The sequence below is a fragment of the Heptranchias perlo genome, chromosome 13, assembly GCF_035084215.1.
Source record: "Heptranchias perlo isolate sHepPer1 chromosome 13, sHepPer1.hap1, whole genome shotgun sequence".
NCBI lineage: Eukaryota > Metazoa > Chordata > Chondrichthyes > Hexanchiformes > Hexanchidae > Heptranchias > Heptranchias perlo.
In genome coordinates, this window is record NC_090337.1 from 19238433 (window position 1) to 19262629 (window position 24197).

Consider the following 24197-nt stretch of genomic DNA (forward strand, 5'->3'; position numbering starts at 1 on the left):
TCATTTTCTGAACTTGGGTAGAGATGCAAATTAAATATAACAGTAAAAGCATCAGACTCCTCAGCTACTGCATTCAATATTTATCTAAGAATAGTATAAGTCACATGGCTGATCAAATGCTTATGTATGTCTCGGAATAGTGAAAATTTTCACAAGATTTCTCTAATGCTTTATATATAATATTGAGAATATAATAGCAATGTCCAAGAATGATCCAGTACTGTACGCACTATCTATCTTGTTCACTTTGTTGTATTTGCTATTTTGAATATTAGAATGACGTTCTAATAGAGTGCTAACAGAAACCAGATTCTTATTTGTTGATATCAGAAAGATCCATTTGGAACTAGCATGATAGCACAGTTTGTCAGAACACTAATTGGTGTGCCTCAGAGTAAGGGAATGTTGATTGATTTTCAGCATACCTCACTTCATTAGTCAACAACCTCCATTATAGTATAATAGGTAGGCACAAAGCAGAAGTGAGGTATCTCTCCACAAGGAGAGAGGGAATGTCAAAGCATTTCTGATTGTTTTTAGAGCTGCAGTGGCAGAGGATTAGAAACAGATGACTCCATCCTCTTATAAAGAGTTAGTATGTGGCACTCAGAGGGCTCAGGGTTATAAATATTCTAAAAAGAGAATACTGCCCTCAACAATTAAAAAAACATTAAAGGATGCATTAAATTGGGGCCTGTGAAAATTATTGGATATATGGTGGTATATGCAGGTATATTATTTTAGTAGTTTTGTGACATTTGAAGAAAGCTAAAATCTCTACCAAATATTGCCAAAGTGACATCATAGCATAATACACAGCATACAGTGTGATTTCTTGTCAAATGTATTTGCTATTTTAGAATTATATAGTTTTTATTATCCCTAATAACTTTTCCCTCTCCCGTGATGAACATTCCTTATCCTCTTCCTGCCACCTTCTGTTCTGGAATGCATCACCAGCATTTGTCAAATTCACATTGACCAAGTTTTAACTTAGAGTTTGGCTTCAGCTACAAATGTAATTTGAATGTTCTGAAATAAGATTCTAATCTAACCTTTGGGATTGTTCAATTGTTTTTTCTTTCCAAAGTCAATCTCGAGAGACACATAGTACTCGGCCTCAATAGTCTGCATGCATTTACGTTGTGAAATTTGGAGACCTGCCCTTAAGCGATTCTTAGCTCTTTCAAATAACACCTAATCCCGGTTGGCTTGCCTTGGTTAAAAGTATTTTACTGTGAAATGTAAATGCCACACTGGCATAGTTGGGCTGCTCGTTGAGTATGAACATTGGAGAATTTTCCTCATTATAGGAAGGTACTTGGCCTCCATTCAGAGCATCCTTTCTTCCTGAGGCCCCAAATTCACTAATTTTCCACCGCTTCTGCCTCTTTTGTGCCCAGCAATCTAGATCCTGTGTTTGCAACCTTACCCCTGTGATTTATGTATCACCCTGTGATTGATGAATCACCTTTTACTACATTCATTGGACTGTTTGCATTAATTCTTTCTTTGTTTTGATTTTCATGCTGCGTTCCCTCTTGACCTCTTCAGGCGATCCAGGTGAGCTATGATAAGTGACTATAACCCGATAGCTAAGAAACAAGGTGACTGGTGCTTACTGATGGCATCTTTCCTCTTTGTATACAGTTTAATTTCTGTGGCGTTTTTAATTGTTCTATATGGCTGTAGTCTAAAATTTGTTTGAATTCAAGTGCTTTTGCTCAGAGAGTAATAACCCTGTTGCACCTCAAGGATGCAAGGTGCAGAATTAGACAGCATAATTTTTTTTTAACAGATTTTGGAGAGTGTGCACAGTCTGTGAGGGACTTATTCAGGGGAATTTTAACCTAACTCGCCAGACGGGAAACCCAGTGGATCGGGTGGAAAGCTGGTTTTACACCCAGCCCAATATTACTCTCCTTTGACTTCAATGGAGAGTACAATTGGGCGGGATGTACAACCAGCATCCCACCCGATCCTGTGGGTTTCCCGACTGGCGGCTTAGGTTAAAATTGCCCCCATTGAATCTCCTACTTGTAAACAATCATATATAAATTGGTTGCATGACAAATTCCACAATTTTTTTGACCTACTCATTTCTTTAGTGTTTGTAAGCAGTGCTGCTGGGCTTTCTTGCTCTGATCTTCAGAATTTAGACTTTTAAAGGTGTGAATGACCATTTACTATTGTGTTGCAAGTTCTAATTTGTTGGACTCCACAGACAACAGTTTCTGTAAACTCATATTACAAATAAATTCTTGATACATTTTTGAAGTTTTCTTTACATTTTGAGTCAGGATGTTTTTGATTAATTACTGGTTTGTTGGTTGAGTTGTAGGCCCACCTGGTTCAATTATTTTTGATGGTGGTGTGGATATTAGTCACTATCAAGGAGATCTGGGATTACCAGGACCCCCAGGCCCTCCAGGACCAGTAGGAACAATGGGATATTCTGGTCCACATGGCGATCCAGGTATTGCCTGCTTTTGAAGTATACACTTTGTGAATTCCATGTGTTGTGTAATGTCCTCTGAGATGGTGATGGTACCAATCTTACATTAGTTCAGGTGTATCCATGGCACTACATAACAGGAAGTGTAGTAAGCAATACAGTGTAACCATTTGGAAGTTTCCTGAAGGGTAGCAGGTGGATAAGCTATGACCAACCAAAAAGGTTCTGTGGAAATTTCAATGAAAGCAGAACAGGTCAGAATGTGCAACCAAGCAGAATAGATGTATGCAAAGTACGGGTTATGATAGAAATATCACCATGTTATTACATGGTGTTTTCCTTCATTTTGGAAAATCTATTTACAGTGGAAAATCCAGTTTTTAAGTTTATTTCAAGCTAACAAAAGAAATATTTAATGAAAAATGCAGTGTTCATAGCACCACGTACGTGATAACTTTAATCAATATATCACTAGGAACGTAGCTTTAGAAACTGAGTATTGCACAAATATTTTCTTTGTCTGTTTTCCTTTTTAAAAAAGTGTAATTATCTCTAATGTTACAGGAATTTCATGTATTCACTTAACTCTGAAGAGATTCTGTAAGAATTTGTACTTCATTTTCCCAGAGCATGTGAGGGGAAGACTCAGATTTCTGAAAACTAATTAGAGAGTAAAGGACTTTCATAACTTCTTAAATTATCATTTGTGGATAGTGACTTAAGGTCATATTTAATTGAATTATTATTTAATGTCATCACATTTTTCTTAAACTGAAAGAACAAATCAAAAATCAGTTCACCTGTTGCTGTTCTGTCAGGGTGATGGTATGGCACCCTTAATAAACCTTTATGTTTATTAAAAATGCCATACACAGACAGTATCTTGTAAGAAAGAAATTGCATTAGGTCAGCTGAGGAAGTATTAAATATAGCATTGGCCCTGACATATAGGGCCAGATTGTACAGAAGAGGGGCAATTTGCAGCATGCCCTGTTAGGTGGACTTGTTCATGAATGTTTAGGTTTTAAAAATTTTTGCCCACAAAGTTGCTGGAAGTGCGAGCTGTTAACAGCACAGCATGGGCAACGGAGTATCTGGGACCTTGGTGAACAATGGGACAAACAGTATATCTCCTTAACCGTAAGATTTAAGGATTGAGAAATAAACAGGAAGGACTGAGAAGGAAGGTGAATTAAAGGGGGTGAATTCAGGTACAGTAAGAGAAATTAAGAGAGGGAAAGAAAGATTGGATTAAGAGAGAGAGAAAAAAAAAGACAGAAAGGAAAAGTAATTAAAAAAAATTTAAATTTAAAATTTGACATTTTTTAAAATCTCCTCAAATAATTAACAACCTGAAGGACTGAGACTCCACATTTAGAATTGTTTACTTTCTGGATAAGAGAGGTTGATTGGCAGTCATTAACAATTATCATGTCGTTAAAAGGGTACTTACGCTGTTAATTACTAGACTTAACTTTCTGTGGCGAGTGTATTGGGCAATTCATGTGCAAATGCAGCAGCTTCATGAAAATCACCGGGGAGGTTAAGCGCAAGATGCCGTTTTCACGAAGCTAACGGCAGAGCGGCACAAATCGGCCAACAGCTTGTGGCAATTCACAATTCATGGGATATCTCTTCCTCGGTTATAAGTTGCTGGCCGATTTGCACATTAATAATGGTGTGTGCCCAATATTCTGTTCTTAAACTGTTGTCAACTGCATGTCTGCTATTGTTGACAAAAATAATTAAAAGAAGGTTTGTACTGATGCGCAATAACATCACTCGTGAATCTCCTGTGGTGTGCTCCATGCAAGAAAGCAACCCGCTCCCTACACCACTGCATAATCAGCAGTTGGGAGATACATGTGTGAACAGATAGAAAGAAAAGAAAGACTTGCACTTATAATTAACCCTGAAATCTCCCAGTATTTTTCTTTACAAAATTAAAAGCTAAAAATGCAGATCTCAATTACTAAAGTAGATTAATGATATTCCAACAAACCGTAGGCAAATGTATAAACATTCACTCTTCTGCATATCTGTAGGACTCAAAGGCCTAACTGGGGAATCTGGAAGGGTAGGTGCTGATGGTCCACCTGGCCCCCCTGGGCCACCAGGAGATCCCGGCGAACCTGGTCAACAAGGAATCACTGGCAACCAAGGTGAGAAAAAATCTGATGGTTCAACTGCTTATTTTTTTCAACAGAAAATCTGGAGTCATTTAATTCAAAAAGCTTCCTGATTTATATGGAGTTTAAATGTATTAATTGCACTAAGATCTGTCTTATACCTTCTTGCTATGTATCTTTTCCTCAGAAATTCTGGTGAAATCTTGCTTGATGTCGTCTTGTGGAACAGGGTTTGGCTCTAAAATTTTTGGGATCTGGGAGGGCAGGACAGAAGATTTTTTTTTTATTCGGGGGAGGGAGGGGGCGGAGGAGGATGGTGAGGAGGGATTGTGAACAATTTGGGGAAGAATCCACTTATGCCAGGATTCTGCCTCATTTCCAATGCCCCATTAAATTCCACTGGGGGAGGCCATAGACAGATCTTCCATCCATCCACCCTACGTCAATGGGGGGGTGTCTAGGGTTGCCAACTCGGGTTGGATGTATTCCTGGAGGTTTCGTCACGTGATTTCCTACCTTCAACCACCTTGTCCAGTCAAACAGCCTTTTTTCCCATCTCCAATATAATTGGAAGTGTTCAAGGAAAATGATAAGAACACACCATTTTTTTTTATGCCCCAATGATTTTTTTTCTCCCAAGATGCTCACAGCAGTGTCCAAAATATTAATCTTTAATTTCTGGAGACTCCAGGACAATCCTGGAGGATTGGCAACTGTCGGCCGTCAGGGGAGTGCCCAGACTTCCCTGGGAAATTCCGTACATTCCATCCTTAAAAGGGCTCAGCAAAACCTACTGAGAGCTGGCATAAGAACCATTGAGGACCCAGAAGCACTCGAGACAAAGGGAATTGATCCCAGAAAACATTGATTACCTTTCAAATGTCTGAAAATTTCTCAGTTGAGAGCAAAAAAAAAAGAATTCATGGACAGCGTGTCCAGGAAGAGTCTCGGGGTCCTCCTGTTAGAATATCTGGGTGCCACCCTGACATCAGCTGGTGGATCAAGGTAGACGCCTTTGATGTATCCACCCCAGCAATGCAAAAATGACCCTTTTCCTGAAGATTTGGGATGGGATCTACGATGAGTGCTGCAGGCAGATGAAGGCTCTGCTCCACCAAACTTTCGCCAATGGAGCAGAACCCCCATGAATCTCAGGGTCCTTTTATGTGTAAATAGATCCTTTAAAACTTCAGGCGGTCACCAGTGCTCTTGTTCCTGATGTTAACACTGGAGGCAGAGGTTAACTACAACTATCATTTCCCCTTTTCCTCTTCCACTTGTGAATAGCCCCAAAAACAAAGTAACCCTACATAATGTCCGGAGGCAAAAATACCCACAACACCATTGGTAGCAAAAATGCTTGCAGCATCATCATGATGTTGCAAGGCCAGCCCAAGAACATCATTTAAACATGTTCCCTGCGCAGGTTAAACCTTGTGCAGAGAACAAGATGAAAGGCGCCCTTAAAACCTGAAACTAAATATTAAAGTTCCTAAAAAATTTGGGGGCAGAAGTGTTAATACAAATTTAAGAGTATAGGAAAAAAAATAAAATAAAAGCAGCACTGGGCTAAAAAGGTATTATAATCATTCCATTGTCCTTTACTTCAGGCCCCCCTGGACATCAAGGACCGCCAGGAAACCAAGGCGCGTGTCCTCCATTCTCTGCAGGGTTCTTGATTGTGGTACATAGTCAGTCACAGAAGATACCTACATGTCCTCAAAACATGCCTAGCCTTTGGCAAGGATACAGCTTGCTTTATCTGGAGGGCCAGGAAAAGTCTCACAATCAAGATCTTGGTAAGTACAGACCATGCATGACCTTTTATATATGACATAACCTACCACCTTGCCATATTTTCACATTCTGTGTTTCAGAATTTCTCAGCTGTGTCATTTGCAGTGTGGATAATCTCAATTTTATTCAAAATGATAATGGCTACAAGGTTGCCTATTCAAAGTGGTGTACAAAACACTTCATTCCCATAGGATGTTAATGAGAAATGTTCTCTTGCCTTTGACATCTATATCAGTTTCTTTGCAAGCAGGTTCAGATTTACCAGATGGTCAATATGTACTGACAACACCCAGCTCTACCCCTGAACCACATCTCTTGACCCCTCCAGTCTCTGTATTGTCAGACTGCTTGCCCGACACCCAGTCTTGGATAAGCCACAATTTCCTCCAGCTAAATATTGTGAAGATCAATATCATCATCTTTTGCCCCCTTCACAAACTCCATATCCTTGCCATCTCCCTCCCCAGGTAATATCTCCAGCTGAACTAGACTGTTCACAACATCAACATCGTTTTTGACCCCGATCTGAACTTCTGATCCAATGTCCACTCTACCATAAAGACCATCCACTTCCGCCTCCATAATATTACCCGCCTCCGCAGATACTTGCTCTACACCTTCAGACTCGATCATTCAACACTTTCATGACCAATCTCCAATCCTGCAGCCTCCGCAAACTTCAGCTCATCCAAAGCTCTACCATTCATATCCTATCCCTCACCAAGTCCCACTAGCTCATCATCACCCCTTTTCTTGCTGACCTACACTGGCTCCTGGTCCTTCAGTGCCTCAAGTTTAAAATTCTGGTCCTCATGTTTAAATTCCTTCATAGCCTTGCTCCTCCCCACTTCTGTAACCTCCTCAAGTCCTACAATTCCTCCCCCCTCCCCCCGCTATTGCGTAGCCTAATAATAAGGGATTTAAATTCAATATAACATGCTTTCTATATTAAAAATGTTATGGTAAATCTCTTTTCCTCATTTTCTTTGTGATTGTGCTCAGTGTGAATGTACAGAAAATAAATTGAGAAATAATATGCAGCAGTCTGGTTAGATAGCCAACAAGGTAGTTTATTCCAATAGATTATCACAGAATCATAGAATGATACAGCACAGAAGGAGGCCATTCAGCCCTTTGTGCCTGTGCCGGCTCTTTGAAAAAGCTATCCGATTAGTCCCACTCCCCTGCTCTTTCCCCGTAGCCCTTCAAGTATTTATCCAATTCTCTTTTGAAAGTTACTACTGAATCTGCTTCCATCACCCTTTCAGGCAGTGCATTTCAAAGCATAACAACTTGCTGCGTAAATTTTTTTTCCTCATGTGGCTTCTGACTCTTTTGCCAATTACCTTAAATTTGTGTCCTCTGGTTACCGACCCTTCTGACACTGGAGACAGTTTCTCCTTATTTACTGTATCAAAACCCTTCATGATTTTGAACACCTCTATCAAATCTCCCCTTAACCTTCTCTGCTCTGCTGCAAGAACAACAACCCCGGTTTCTCCAGTCTCACAACATAACTGAAGTCTTTCATCCCTGATACCATTCTAGTAAATCTCCTCTGCACAGCATTTCGTTTAAGCCATGAAGCATATAGCTGTAAGTCCTGTGATGACTGGATGGTATAGTTTGTTGGCACAGACTTCATAACTCATTGGATTTACACTTCTAAGGCCTCGGTTTGAATGTACTCTAGACAGTGGCAATAAGGGTTTACATTGGAAACCAGTTTCAGCAGTGTCACACCACAGCATAAATCTTTCTGATTTTACTTTCTTTTCCCTACGGTTTTTCCCCTCCCCATGTTCTCCTAGTTTCAATTGGATGCTCTTCCAACGGGCAGCAATCACCCTCTGGTGCCTCGTCCAAGTGCCAAGTCTAAGCCTGACAGTAGGTGCAGACGGGCTACCCAACTATGGAGGAGATCGCAGCCAAGCTCAATCCATCCACACACAGATGCTTCAGCTGAGGTCCCTGTATAATCAGGAGCATTTGCCCTTCCTCAACCCAGGTTACTGCAACCCAATGGAGTTCTCCTATTGCTGCTCCAAATCAGCCAACTGAAAACAGAGCGTGGGTTGAATCTTGGCCCTCCCTAATCTGTATGGCTTGGAGCCTTCTGATTTCACGTTAAGTAGTAACACCACAGAATTAATATTAAGAAAGAAAGTATCACTTTGGACACAACAGGTGATTGCTACTCATAGACTAAGGTAGCTGCAGTTTGGTAGGAAAGCCTCATGGTCAATGGCAAAAATAGGAGTGTGTGCTTGGTGCTGTCTCTGGATAGCAAGTGGACGGCTGTTTACAGGAGCAGCAACTTATCTAAATGGCATGGCTTTCTGGATATTTTATTATGTAACTTCTGATCATTTTGTCACATAGTTATTGATAACTATTACTGCAATCTTGCTGTTCTCCCAGGTCTAGCTGGCTCTTGTCTGCCAATGTTCAGTACTATGCCATTTGCATATTGCAGCATTGATGAAGTTTGTCACTATGCCACTAGAAATGACAAATCCTATTGGCTGTCTACCTCCGCACCTACCCCCATGATGCCACTCGTTGAACATGAGATAGAACCTTACATCAGCAGGTGTTCTGTCTGTGAGGCGCCTTCTGTTGCAGTGGCTGTACACAGCCAGGATCAAACCATCCCTCCTTGCCCATCAGGATGGATCAGCCTTTGGACTGGATATTCCTTTTTGATGGTAAGCTGAATTTTTAGAAGGTTGTGCTCTTAAAATACATTTATACACATCATTATAAAACCAAAATGAAACATATTAGCTTAAAATTTATGGCATGGTTTATTACCCTTATAATATGAATTATTATCAGTGGCAACAGAAAATGACATGTAACCATGTGGTAAAATGATAGAACCAGCGATCTGCCATGTCTCTACAATGTTAGAGAATTGAAGACCCAATTACAAACCATGAATTCCAAAACCAGTTTCAAGTGGTGTACTTGGATTTTCAGAAGGCTTTTGATAAGGTCCCACACAAGAGGTTAGTGTGCAAAATTAAAGCACATGGGATTGGGGGAATATACTGGCATAGATTGAGAATTGGTTGGCAGACAGGAAACAGAGAGTAGGAATAAACGGGTCTATTTCTGGGTGGCAGGCAGTGACTAGTGGGGTACCGCAGGGATCAGTGCTTGGGCTCCAGCTATTCACAATATATATCAATGATTTGGATGAGGGATCTGAATGTAACATTTCCAAGTTTGCAGATGACACAAAGCTGGGGTGGAATGTGAGCTGTGAGGAGAATGCAAAGAGGCTCCAATGTGATTTAGACAAGTTGGGTGAGTGGGCAAGAACTTGGCAGATGCAGTATAACGTGGATAAATGTGAGGTTATCCACTTTGATTGTAAAAACAGAAAGACAGATTATTATCTGAATGGTGATAGATTGGGAAAAGGTGAGGTGCAACGAGACCTGGGTGTCCTTGTACACCAGTCGCTGAAAGCGAGCATTCAGGTGCAGCAAGCAGTTAGGAAGGCGAATGGTATGTTGGCGTTCATTGCAAGAGGATTTGAGTACAGGAACAGGGATGTCTTACTGCAATTATACAGGGCCTTGGTGAGACCACATCTGGTGTATTGTGTGCAGTTTTGGTCTCCTTATCTGAGGAAGGATGTCCTTGCCATGGAGGGAGTGCAACGAAGGTTTACCGGACTGATTCCTGGGATGGCAGGACTGATGTATGAGGAGAGATTGGGTCGACCAGGCTTATATTCACTAGAGTTTAGAAGAATGAGATGTGATCTCATTGAAACATATAAAATTCTAACAGGACTAGACAGACTAGATGCAGGAAGGATGATCCCGATGGATGGGGAATCGATAACCGGGGGTCACAGTCTCAGGATACGGGATATGCCATTTAGAACCAAGATGAGGAGAAATTTCTTCACTCAGAGGATGGTGAACCTGTGGAATTCTCTACCACAGAAGGCAGTGGAGGCCAAGTCATTAAATATATTCAAGAAGGAGATCGATATATTTCTTAATGCTAAAGGGATCAAGGGATATGGGGAAAAAGCAGGAACAGGGTACTGAGTTAGGCGATCAGCCATGATCATTTTAAATGGCAGAGCAGGCCCGAAGGGCCGAATGGCCTATTCTTGCTCCTATTTTCTATGATTCTATGATTTCTAAGTGACATTGGAACTGGAACTTCCACCCAAGGAGTGAATTTTGCCAATATTACTCTGAGGGGTAATGAAAACAGATCTGGAAGAATGGTTCCTTACAACAACACTTGAGGATACCTCCTGATACATCAACCAAGGAGCAGCATTGATAGCCTGTGACTAAGTCAACTTTTTGTTTTTGTAGCAAGGTCTTTGGTATGTATGGAAGGGAGGCTACGTTTGGTGCTGGATGAAAAGCAGCAGGAGTGATGTAATTCTGGTAGATGCAATTCTGGTAGATGCAACTTCATCCTGTATGCTTAATTTCCAATCTATGCTTAATGTCTTTGTCACACATCAAGTGGACTGATATAATTTCCAACAGGAGAGAGCATTACGCTGTTTGGTGATTCTTATTCAGGGAGTGGTGCATGGCATGGAAGGTTAGAATTTTAAAATATAAAATTAAAACTAGGAGTATTACAGATTTAACTTCCAGCTATGAGCGTTAAGGCCTACCTTCTTGTTACAGCACACAGGAGCGGGTGCTGAAGGAGGAGGCCAGTCCCTAACGTCACCTGGGAGTTGCCTGGAGGATTTCCGCTCAACGCCATTCATTGAGTGCCAAGGAGCTCGAGGCACCTGCCACTACTTTACTGATAAATACAGCTTCTGGCTGACAACTGTGCAATCAAACCAGCAGTTTGAACTATCTGCTCCATCAGAAACTCTGAAAATGGAGCAATTACAAAGGCAAAGTATTAGTAGATGTCAGGTTTGTTTGAAAAATAAATAATTTCAGCTGCATTGGAACGCTACAAGATAAAAATATGGTAAGACTTTTTACCAAAGGGAAGGCAACAATTCAGGCCTAATGGTTAATGGTGCTCATTTAATTTCTCTCTCTAAGTACACCTTCAACTTCAACTGATTGAAAATGTATGTCAGGAGAATATGGAATTTACACTGGCACTAGCATGCTTATGATAATCAATATATTAAAAAGTAAAATCTATGGAGATTAAATTTAATATGAAATGTACAGCTACTTATTGACATTATCAGTGCAATTTAACTTATAGGTATGTAAAATTATTTTTTAAAAAGCTGAATTATTTTTGTCACCTGGTCTTAGCACAAACTTGTAAAATTAAGATGACAAAAAAAAACTACAGATCATTTGAAAATAGTCTGTGAAAAGTTATTGTAACTATATCACCGTGTTAATAGCAATAAACATTCCAAACACTCTAAAACAGCAAACTGTGCCAATTTACTGGACGATAAGCAAAATAATATGTTGGCCTTTTTTCTCACCTGGCTTCATTTAAGATGCTGTGAATGTTGATAGTCTTTATTTACGTTATACATAAGATTCCAACTTAAAGCCCACGGGGAAGCCTTTATGTTGCCAGGATATTTACTGAGAAGGTATAGACTTTATACATGATTTAGTCCCCAATACCAAATAGTGTGATAAGACCTGGTGACACAGATATGAATAGGGGCTGGATTATTTTGCTTCTGTGCTTCCCATCCGTGATATTCTGCCCATTAAAACAAGTGGGTGGTAAATCGTAGGCTGGTAAGCATAACAGCCAGGGAATCGTACAGTTCATTTAGTCACTTTTATACTATAGGCTATTCAGTGCATGTTTAAAATAATTCACAGTACTGTATTTGTCTTTCGAAATGTACAGAAACTTTCTGCTGTCTTTATTCTGTGACACAAATGACAAAAACAAGAGTGCACTGGCATGCTGAACTTATCAAATGTTTTCTGTAAAAGAAATGGCAAATTCTCTGATTTCTTCATTATTATGCTTTGTTAATTCAGAACCATGTATTTAACATATAATTGGTCAGGTGCACAAAATGATGTGCAGCCTTTCTAAGTGTCCATGTTAAGTGTCATACTGGTTCAGGACCCAGGACATAATGAATGTGTGTAGCTTAGTTCTCCTATTCAGAAATGTTATTTGAAGTCATTAAATGTTAACATCCACTTCCAATCCTCCTTCGATATGGGGGCCGTGCCAGAGGACTGGAGGATTGCAAATGTTACACACCTGTTCAAAAAAGGGGAGAGGGTTAAACATGGCACAACAGGCCAGTCAGCCTAACATCGATGGTGGGGAAACTTTTAGAGACAATAATCAGGGACAAAATTAATTAGCACTTGGAAAAGTACTGGCTAATAATTGAAAGTCAGCATGGATTTGTTGCTAATAATTGAAAGTCAGCATGGATTTGTTAAAGGAAAATCATGTTTGACTAACTTGATTGATTTCTTTGATGAAGTAATGGAGAGGGTTGATGAGGGTAGCACAGTTGATGTTGTGCATATGTACTTTCAAAAGGCATTTGATAAAGTATCACATAATAGACTTGTTACCAAAATTAAAGCCCATGGGATTAAAGGGTCAGTGGCAGCACAGATTCAAAATTGGCTTGAGGACAAAAAGCAGAGCGTAGTGGTGAACGGTTGTTTTTCAGACTCGAGAAAAGTATACAGTGGTGTTCCCAGGGGCCAGTATTAAGACCACTGCTATTTTTGATATATATTAATGATCTGGACTTGGGTATAATGTCAAAGTTTGCAGATGACACAAAATTCGGAAATGTAGTAAACAATGTGGAGGATAGTAACAGACTTCAGGAAGACTGATGAAATGGACAGACACATGGCAGATGAAATTTAATGCAGAGAAGTGTGAAGTGATGCATTTTGATAGGAAGAATGAGGAGAGGCAATATAAACTAAATGGTGCAATTTTAAAGAGAGTGCAAGAACAGAGAGACCTGGGGTGCATATACACAAATCTTTGAAGGTTGCAGGACAAGTTGAGAAGGCTGTTAAAAAGCATGAGATCCTGGGCTTTGTTAATAGAGGCATAGAGTACAAAAGCAAGGAAGTTTTGCTAAACCTTAATAAAGCACCAGTTAGGCCTCAGCTGGAGTGGTGTGTTCAATTCTGGGCACCACACTTCAAGAAGGATGTCAAGGTCTTAGAGAGGCTGCAGAGGAGATTAAGGAATGGTACCAGGGATGAGTGACTTCAGTTATGTGGAGAGATTGGAGAAGCTGGGATTGTTCTCCTTAGAACAGAGAAGGTTAAGGGGAGATTTGATAGAAGCGTTCAAGATCATGAACGGTTTGATAGAGTAATTATTTGATAGAATACATAAGGAAAAACTGTTTCCAGTGGCAAACGGGCAAGTATCCAGAGGACACAGATTTAAGGTGATTGGCAAAAGAGCCAGAGGCGACACGAGGAAATATTTTTTTATGCAGCGAGTTGAAATGATCTGGAATGCACTCTGAAAGGGTGGTGGAAGCAGATTCAATAGTAACTTTCAAAAGGGAATGAGATAAATACTTGAAGGGAAAAAATTTACAGAACTATGGGGAAAGAGCAGGAGAATGGGACTAATTGCTCTTTCAAAGAGCCGGCACGGGCATAATGGGCTGAATAGCCTCCTCCTGTGCTGCACCTAATATAATACTTGAAACACTGAGGGATTATCATTGAATGGATTATACAGTAAATACAGTACAATGAAACAGAAGAAACTAAAGCTAGAACCCAAATCAAAAATATGTATTTTATCCTGGTTTATGTGTTACTTGAGTTGTGCACTAACCTTCTTAAGACCTGGTTTGAAACCAGCTCAGACAGATGAGATGAAAATCTCCTCTCTCCCTGCTAGTTGTGAGTGCCCTGAGTGAATGGGCAGTCTCAATCCAATAGTGAATGGGGGCCCACTGCACAAAATATCCCTCAGTTCAAACAAATACACTTGATACTACTTCGTACTTAACATCATTTCCATTTCCACTATCCTTCAATTGACAATTACCAAAAGCAGTGTATTTTAGAATTATCATAATTTATCGTTTTAACTTGCTATTAAAATTTTATCAGTTAATTTGAATTACTGTTTAATTAAAAAAATACGTAGAACAAGTAACGCTTGCTTTATGCAAAAAGTACATGGGTGGCAACTGTTCAGAAATTTAACATTTTGTTTGCCAAAGAACGAGCTATCTTTAGATTTCACAATAAACACAATTAGAAAAATATCTTTAGTAATCACCTTACAATAGAATTAGTAAATTTGATTATTTTGCAGTTGGAAAGAATTTCAAAACTTCTCAATTCCAATGTGGCAAATAGGATTGAAAATTATTTAATCTTTGCCCAGCAGCTCATATCAAAACAGCAGAACATTATAATTCACAGAACCTTATCTGCTTAATAGATTCTTGTGGCATTTCTAGGTTTCACATTAGATTAAATATTCTGGGAATGAAAATGGCACTTTTTGGAACAAACTACTATTCTATGTGAATTGTGTGAGGACACACATTGAAATATAATCTCCCCCTAACTGTTCTGAACCTGGAGCATCCTACGGGATACAGGTGCTGAATTATTGGTGGATATAGTACTGGAAAGAAATTTCACATAACAAAGTGCTAGTTAAATCAATGAGAAACAAATACAGCTGATGTGCTTAGAAACCTAACCATGTGTGCAGTAAGAGGTTTGTGCAATTAATAAATAAAGTTACACAATATCAGTAGGCTATTTATTCTTTTGGTACAAATTTCATACAACAAATTGCACTGTCAATGAACTTTAATATTCTTTGCTACAATATTCTTATATAATGCTCTTACTTCATTATCCCAAAATGCTTCCACCATAATCAGCAAAAAATGTAACCATCAGTACTCCACCCTAATGTTATGTAGCTCAAAATGCCTTTTCCAGATACAACCCAAATTTGGAAGGACAATATATATATTTGTACTGCTTGGATGCTTTTCACAATACAAGTATGGAAAGTTCACTGTATTACACATATTAAACATTGTACTGAGATGAAGATACGAAAGGCTGATGAACTATAGGATTATAATATGCATATAATAGATATTACAATATGTATATATGTCTAAACTTACTAGTAGATCTTCCATGGTATTGCTCGCTCTGTTACAAGGGATCGGAGTGCCCACCTTCTTTCTCCTACAAAGAAGTTTGTAAGAGACCTCCCTAGAGACGGTGAAATAATTTTTTTATTAGTTCCTAGAAAGTAAATATATTTTCTTTGCCCACATGTAAATAAATCTTTGCAAACAAAATGGAGAAGCAGCTCTTTACTGTCCATCTATTTAGGGTGTGGGTTTTTATAGCGAGGGCCAAAAAAACTTAAAGGGAAAGATTAACTAATTTGTATGTTGGGAAATGTCGCCTTGGGAAATGTAACCTATTAGCTTGAATCTCTTCAATTAACAAAGATCTAAAAACAACAACTAGCACTTACATAGCACCTTTAATTGTAGAAAAACATCCCAAGGTATTTCAAGAAAATGGAAATTGAATCAAGGAGGAAAGATTAGGGCAAAAAATTTGCATGAACTCAAGGCTCCAGCTTCTTAGATAGTGTGGAGTGTGAATTCTGAAGTAATGTATAAAACAGGCATTAATCCTGTACTGTATATATTATACATAAAGTAGAATGCACAGGGTGCAATTTGGTTTTAGCGATTACTCGGTTGTAATCGTCCATCTGCCCTTGCCAAAACTACAAGCCATATGTATGTTTAATTGTGTTCATCATAATCAGTGGGGTTCTGTTACATGGATCTGGTTACAGAACTAATCATAGTCTGTTTCAGCGCTGGAACTAATTTCACAGCTCTTTCCCATGTTGAAACAATAGATCGCGATTAGACGTACAGCACCGCTCATCTGTTTTAGTTTCCAAAGCAAAGATTCGCAACTTTGAACTGAGGCTCAGAGTTGCTTATAGTTCGAGTCCCAATGCATTGAATCTTCTTCCCTGCCTGCTCACCCACCTTAATTGTGGAGTTTGGAAAGTGGTGCTTTGTTAAACAGCGAGCAGAGTGCATGTTGTTTAAATGTACAGTAGCCAACTGAAGTTGCATTGAACAACATGCTCTACTCACTGACAGTTTTATTCTAGTATTGTAACAATCCACATAACTATTGAAGTAATCAACATAAGTAAGTAAAAATATATATATATATATATATATATATATTCTTTGAATATGCCATTTAATTATGAAGTAATTGCAGTATTATTTTAAAAAGCTTGTCTGGATAGCTATGTACATTAACCCAAGATTTTACAATGTGTTTTTGATGGTGGCCATGAAATCAGTTTGTAATGGCTAAAGGCGACAGTGGGAGGCACGGATTAAAGGGGTGCAGTGTCACCGTGTAGAATGTCACCTGATGCTGTACTGTGACTAAATTATTGTTGGTTAAATTGAACTTGTAGATGTGGTGACAGTCACAGTTAACAAGGAGGGTCAGTTAACAAGGAGGGCGAGCATACTTTAAAAAAATATGATTTAGCACATCAGTGGGGCATGAGAGCGCAAAAATGTGATCTTTTAAAATAGTTCAACTGAAATAAAATATTAATTTATGCAAGGTTTGTGACATCCATACACTTTTCTTTTTAAAAGGCCAAGAATGGCTTTGATCTTTAAAGTAGATCCCAATACAGTGCCTGAAAGTACTATTCAATGGATTTGTAATCATGCATCACTGCTTGACAATACCCGAAATTTTAGCAAGCTGTTGAAAACACAGTGTTTTTCCTATGTTTGTAAAGTTGGTTGATATATTATAAATAGAACAGGTTTTGTTTCTGTCCTACCCCATTGCCACTACCCATGTTGAGATTTAAAATGTCTAGGAGATGATAATTGCGCAATTTCTACTGCAAGTTTAAAACTCTACTTGTCTATGGATTTTTTTCTTTACATCTAGGTAATAAACATCCCATTACTGGAGAGGTTTTCATATTTTATCTTGTTCAAACACACACTGCAAACTGATCCAATTAGGTTACACAAGCGATTTATAATGAGTGTCACAGACTCGCATATTAGATATAATAAACGGACTTAAATTAGTCTTCTACAGAGACAACAACTTGCATTTATAAAGTGCCTTTAATGTAGTAAAACATCCCACGGTGCTTCGCAGGAGCGTAATCAGACATTTTAGAATTTTTGAATCCCGGGTGCCTTAGCAACAATGGGCACCAGGCTGTCTCTGACATCTAGAGTTATTAGGGGCATAAATGAGATAAATACATTGTATGATCCATTATAATACATCCATCCCAGTTGTGGGTGAGCATATTATATACCCACCGCAAAAGTGCTGTGATTTCCAATGGGGCAGAAAAGAGGCAGAACCGTGATGGATTCGGATTCCATCCCCTCCTCCAGCTGGCAGTCCACTGTGAAACCACTCACCCCATCTCCAGGAATTTCAGGGCCTTAGATTTCAACTTTTGGAATACAATGTCGATGCAATTTGGGTTTCCGATAGTTTGAGTTTTGTTTATTAATTTTCCACCTTCAGAGTATTAAAAATGACACATTAGGTCAGCACCATCTTGCTTCGCTGTAGCAGAATGCACAGAGATGCAGACTTGCTGTATTTAATACTGAGACTCGAGTTTTCAGTAACATTCAGTTGTCCGGATTTTCTCACTGCTTCCAACTTCGAGAACTGATAGAAAATTCTGACAACCAGAATGTACTGAGAAACTCAGATTGTATTAAACACTGCAAGTGGCATATTTCTGGATGCAGGTTTACGCTAGCAACTCTCCACAATGCTGACTACAGATCTCACTGGAGCCATTAAGAAAGGCATTGAGCAGAGCCACTCTCATGCTCCCAGTTGACTGGGACAGCCATAGCATTAAGGGCTTGGATGGAGAGAAATTTGTTGAGTGTATTCAGGAGGAATTTCTCATTCAGTATGTGGATGGCCCGACTAGAGAGGGGGCAAAACTTGACCTCCTCTTGGGAAATAAGGAAGGGCAGGTGACAGAAGTGTTAGTGAGGGATCACTTTGGGACCAGTGATCATAATTCCATTAGTTTTAAGATAGCTATGGAGAATGATAGGTCTGGCCCAAAAGTTAAAATTCTAAATTGGGGAAAGGCCAATTTTGATGGTATTAGACAGGAACTTGTTGATTGGGAGAGTCTGTTGGCAGGCAAAGGGACGTCTGGTAAGTGGGAGGCTTTCAAAAGTGTGTTAACCAGGGTTCAGGGTAAGCACGTTCCTTATAAAAAGTGAAGGGCAAGGCTGGTAGAAGTAGGGAACCTTGGATGACTTGGGAGATTGAGGCCCTAGTCAAAAAGAAGAAGGAGGCATATGACATGCATAGACAGCTGGAATCAAGTGGATCCCTTGAAGAGTATAGAGATTGCCGGAGTAGAGTTAAGAGAGAAATCAGGAGGGCAAAAAGGGGACATGAGATTGCTTTGGCAGATAAGGCAAAGGATAATCCAAAGAGGTTCTACAAATACATAAAGGGCAGAAGAGTAACTAGGGGGAGAGTAGGGCCTCTTAAGGATCAACAAGGTCATCTATGTGCGGAATCACAAGAGATGGGTGAGATCCTAAATGAATATTTCACATCGGTATTTACGGTTGAGAAAGGCATGGATGTTAGGGAACTTGGGGAAATAAATAGTGATGTCTTGAGGAGTGTACATGTTACAGAGAGGGAGGTGCTGGAAGTCTTAATGCGCATCAAGGTAGATAAATCTCCGGGACCTGATGAAATGTATCCCAGGACGTTATGGGAGGTTAGGGAGGAAATTGCGGGTCCCCTAGCAGAGATATTTGAATCATCGACAGCTACAGGTGAGGTGCCTGAAGATTGGAGGGTAGCAAATGTTGTGCCTTTGTTTAAGAAAGGCGGCAGGGAAAAGCCTGGGAACTACAGACCGGTGAGCCTGACATCTGTAGTAGGTAAGTTGTTAGAGGGTATTCTGAGAGACAGGATCTACAGGCATTTGGAGAGGCAGGGACTGATTAGGAACAGTCAGCATGGCTTTGTGAGAGGAAAATCATGTCTCACGAATTTGATTGAGTTTTTTGAAGGGGTAACCAAGAAGATAGATGACGGCTGTGCAGTAGACGTGGTCTACATGGACTTTAGCAAAGCCTTTGACAAGGTACCGCATGGTAGGTTGTTACATAAGGTTAAATCTCACGGGATCCAAGGTGAGGTAGCCAATTGGATACAAAATTGGATTGACGACAGAAGACAGAGGGTGGTTGTAGAGGGTTGTTTTTCAAACTGGAGGCCTGTGACCAGTGGTGTGCCTCAGGGATCGGTGCTGGGTCCGCTGTTATTTGTTATTTATATTAATGATTTGGATGAGAATTTAAGAGGCATGGTTAGTAAGTTTGCAGATGACACCAAGATTGGTGGCATTGTGGACAGTGAAGAAGGTTATCTAGGATTGCAACGGGATCTTGATAAATTGGGCCAGTGGGCCGATGAATGGCAGATGGAGTTTAATTTAGATAAATGTGAGGTGATGCATTTTGGTAGATCGAATCGGGCCAGGACCTACTTCGTTAATGGTAGGGCGTTGGGGAGAGTTATAGAACAAAGAGATCTAGGAGTACAGGTTCATAGCTCCTTGAAAGTGGAGTCACAGGTGGATAGGGTGGTGAAGAAGGCATTCGGCATGCTTGGTTTCATTGGTCAGAACATTGAATACAGGAGTTGGGATGTCTTGTTGAAGTTGTACAAGACATTAGTTAGGCCACACTTGGAATACTGTGTACAGTTCTGGTCACCCTATTATAGAAAGGATATTATTAAACTAGAAAGAGTGCAGAAAAGATTTACTAGGATGCTACCGGGACTTGATGGTTTGACTTATAGGGAGAGGTTGGATAGACAGACTTTTTTCCCTGGAGAGTAGGAGGTTTAGGGGTGATCTTATAGAAGTCTATAAAATAATGAGGGGCATAGATAAGGTAGATAGTCAAAATCTTTTCCCAAAGGTAGGGGAGTCTATAACGAGAGGGCATAGATTTAAGGTGAGAGGGGAGAGATACAAAAGGGTCCAGAGGGGCAATTTTTTCACTCAAAGGGTGGTGAGTGTCTGGAACGAGCTGCCAGAGGCAGTAGTAGAGGCGGATACAATTTTGTCTTTTAAAAAGCATTTGGACAATTACATGGGTAAGATGGGTATAGAGGGATATGGGCCAAGTGCAGGCAATTGGGACTAGCTTAGTGGTATAAACTGGGCGACATGGACATGTTGGGCCGAAGGGCCTGTTTCCATGTTGTAAACTTCTATGATTCTATGGCTAATGGACCGTCATTACAAGCTTGAGACCTATCAACCTCTTGGCTCCATGTGGTACAAGGACACCTAAAATCAGGAATGGGAGAAAATAGGAAGTTACTTTAAAAATCAAAATTAAGAGAAATATTAAATCATGGGGCCATGCCCATTCAGCATTTGGTAGTGTTGATATCTCACTGGCTGAGCCCTGGCTCTTTCAAATTATATTTTTCAACTCAACTAATAGCCCAATTAATAGCACTGATTTTTTAAAAAGCTACATAAACTAGAGGTACGGTACCAAATTAAGTGCACAATACAATACAATATCCAGATCAGATGTGCAGATCTGTACATCATTCTGATGTACACTATCCAGGTCAAATGCACAGTACATATTTGCACTGACCAGTTCCTCACCCAAATATTCTAAAGTTCCCAGTTCAGAAGTACAATACTCGATGTGCAGTACCAAATTTTAATGTTGGGTAAGGACTGGATCAGGCTTTTAAAGCCCAAGCTTGGCATCACTTAAGAACTAGTTCTTAATCTATCTTGTCTCTCCTACTCTCCTCAATGAGTAGTTTCTTGAACTACAGGCTGGGCACTTTACCTTGGTTTATCAATTAAATAAGTTGAGCCACATGATATATCAATGCTCCGAACTATTTACAAATTTGGGCCATTTCTCTCCTTAATCTTTTATACCTACTAGAAGGAGAGAGAGAGACAGTTCAGATGTATTATACACGGTTCAAGTACATACTGTGCCACTATCAGTTATCTTGGTGAGTATTAAGCCAATTAAGTTAATTTTATTCAATTAAATAATTGGAACTGCTGAATCAAATGATAAGTTAAATGACAGTTTAAGAGCAGCAGAATGATTGTTACACTCTAGACTTTGATGCGCAAGCAAGGATTTTATGTCTCCAGGTAAGCAACCAAAGCTTCAGATGTTATTGCTGTTTCAATTTGTAGAAGTTTGGTAAAATGTGTCTTACATTTTGTGCTGTTTGCAGAAGTTCGCTCACTAAAAGATGCTATTAAAACAACCCTGTCATTATCACACAGTTAAAATGTTTGGGGCAAAAATTATTTACGAAAGCAAGCCCTTATTACTGGCCCTGGATGTAAATATTTTCTGCTTCCGGATTCATTTTAGAAATTATTTGAATATGTATAAACTGTCTTCTGCTATAACCCAATCATTTCAACAGAGGGAGCACTACAGCCATAGCAAACGCTGGACTGGTTGGGGAAGGTTTGAGAGACTAAAAAGGCATTTTGAAAACTTACTGTAAGCAATAAGTAGCTCAAATCTGTAACTGTGTACTTCAGTTCAGGTAGCCCAAAACTGTACACTAAAACAAAACACATTTTCTCAATTGCTGTGTACACAATAGCTACAGGAACCACTGTATTTTACAGGGGAAATAATCTGCACAGGATTTGAGAACAAGAAAACAGGCAGTGGGAAATATGCAGGAGAGGGAACACTGGAAAGAAAAATAAAGAACTTGTATTTATATAGTGCCTTTCACAACCTCAGGACATGCCAAAATGCTTTCCAGCCAATGAAGTACTTTGAAGTGTAATCACTTTTAGAATGTAGGGAATTGCAGCAGCCAATTTGCACACAGCAAGGCCTTACAAACAGAAATTAGATAAATTACCAAATCATTTGTTTTCATGATGTCGGTTGAAGGACACCGGAAGAATTCCCTATCTCTTTTTCAGATAGTGCCATGGGATCTTTTATGTCCCTCATGGGAATGGTAGTGCAGTGGTTATGTTACTGGACTAGTAATCCAGAGGCCTGGACTAATAATCCAGAGAAATCCCACCATTGAAGTTTGAGAAAATGAATTCAGTTTAAAAAAAATCTTAAAATAAAAAACTGATATCAGTGAAAGTGACCTTGACGCTGTCAGGTTGTGATTAAAAACCCAGCTATTTCAGTAATGTCCTTCAGGGAAGGAAACCTGCTGTCCTTACCTGGCTTGGCCTATAGTGATTCTAGTCCCACACAAACGTGGTTGACCTATACTGTCCTCTAAAGCCCACCACCATTTTCTCAGAGCATTGAGGGATAGGCAATGAATACCAGTCTTGCCAGCGATACCCTCATTCTGAGAATGAATTTTTTAAAACATGAAAGGACAGATAGGGCCCCAGTTTAACATCTCATCCAAAAGATGTCATCTCCGGCAGTGCGGCACTCCCACAGTACTGCATTGAAGTGTTAGCCTGGATTATGTGCTCAAGTCATAGAATAGAAATATAAGAAACTGGAAACATAAGAAACATGTACCACTAACAAAACATGTGGTCCTTCTAACAGGCTGTATGCATTATGCAGTGTCATGGTTTCTCAACTTATTTCATATCTTGTGAAAGGTCGATAGAGAGAGACAGATAGACCACTGTTCCAGTGGTAATCCATTAGAACATTGTAGTAGTTTAAAAAATAGGACATTGCAGAGTACATAAACCAGAACAGGCAGGATAAGTGCATTCTCCAAGGAGGTGTAATTAAGCATCACGAAACTCGTGCTTTTTCAAAGAAGTGGCATTTATAAACTACCGAGATAATCCAACAATTGCATTTATTATTTCTGAATTTGGTACTTTTGCATACAGGAAAACATTAAGAAAATAAAGGAATTCCAGGATCATCCTGGAACTTTATTTCAGTTCTGAGGAAGGCTTACACCTGATCTGTTGTGCAACTCCAGAATTTTCTGTTTTTATTTCTGGCACTTTATTTAATGGATAAGACAGAGTATGCATCCAGTTCATGATCTGATACTAAGTGGAAGGCATTGTCTGTATAACTTTTACCAATCACCTTATGGTGGCTAACTCTCCTATCTTCCACCACTCAACCCAGGCTTGTCAATCTGATCAGATGAAGAAAAGCCTCTTTTGTAAGTTGAAGGGGTAGGAATCAGGGAACAAAATATACTTAAATGCCACTAGAATTTTGAAATAAAAACAGAAAATGATGGAAACACTGAGTAGGTCAGACAGCATCTGTGAAGAGAGAAACAGAGTTAACGTTTCAGGTCGATGACTTTTCATCAAAACTAGAAGTTTGAAACAGGCTCATCAGAGCTGAGACCAATGTCCTCACGGGGAGGTTAACTAGTGCTGTGGGGGAAGAGTTTAAACTAATTTGGCAGGCGGATGAGCACCAGGAATAAACGTTAGAGAGGAGAAACAAGGTTAGAGGACTAGGAGGGACAAATAGATCTAGAGTAAAGGATAGTTCAGAAATAGGAGGGATCAGACAGCGGGGCAAATGCGAGGCAGTCTGAGATGAGTTTGGAGTGCATGTGTGTAAATGAGGTTGGTGAGTTGCAGGCTCAAATTGCCACATGGGACTATGATATAGTGGCAATAACAGAGACCTGGCTCAAAGGAGGGGAGGATTGGGTACTTAATATTCCTAGCCGCAAGGTATTCAGGAAAGATAGGGAAGTAAATAAAGGAGGGGGTGGCAGTAT

General features: G+C 39.7%; 1 protein-coding gene across 1 annotated transcript; it reads left to right on the forward strand.

Moving 5' to 3' along the window:
* The first annotated feature begins 2316 nt into the window (after positions 1-2316).
* On the forward strand, positions 2317-17362 carry LOC137331358 (collagen alpha-2(IV) chain-like). The gene is made up of 5 exons (XM_067995104.1): positions 2317-2476; positions 4501-4617; positions 6195-6383; positions 8803-9089; positions 11058-17362. The coding sequence occupies exons 1-5, from the start codon at positions 2446-2448 to the stop codon at positions 11319-11321; spliced, it is 888 nt and encodes a 295-aa protein (XP_067851205.1). The 5' UTR covers positions 2317-2445; the 3' UTR covers positions 11322-17362.
* Positions 17363-24197: the final 6835 nt, after the last annotated feature.

Coding starts and splice junctions, on each gene's coding strand:
- LOC137331358 (XM_067995104.1), top strand. CDS start 2,446: ATGGGATATTCTGGTCCACATGGCGATCCAG. Junction 4,618..6,194: donor AGGAATCACTGGCAACCAAG/GTGAGAAAAAAT, acceptor CCTTTACTTCAG/GCCCCCCTGGACATCAAGGA. Junction 9,090..11,057: donor CTGGATATTCCTTTTTGATG/GTAAGCTGAATT, acceptor TTCTTGTTACAG/CACACAGGAGCGGGTGCTGA.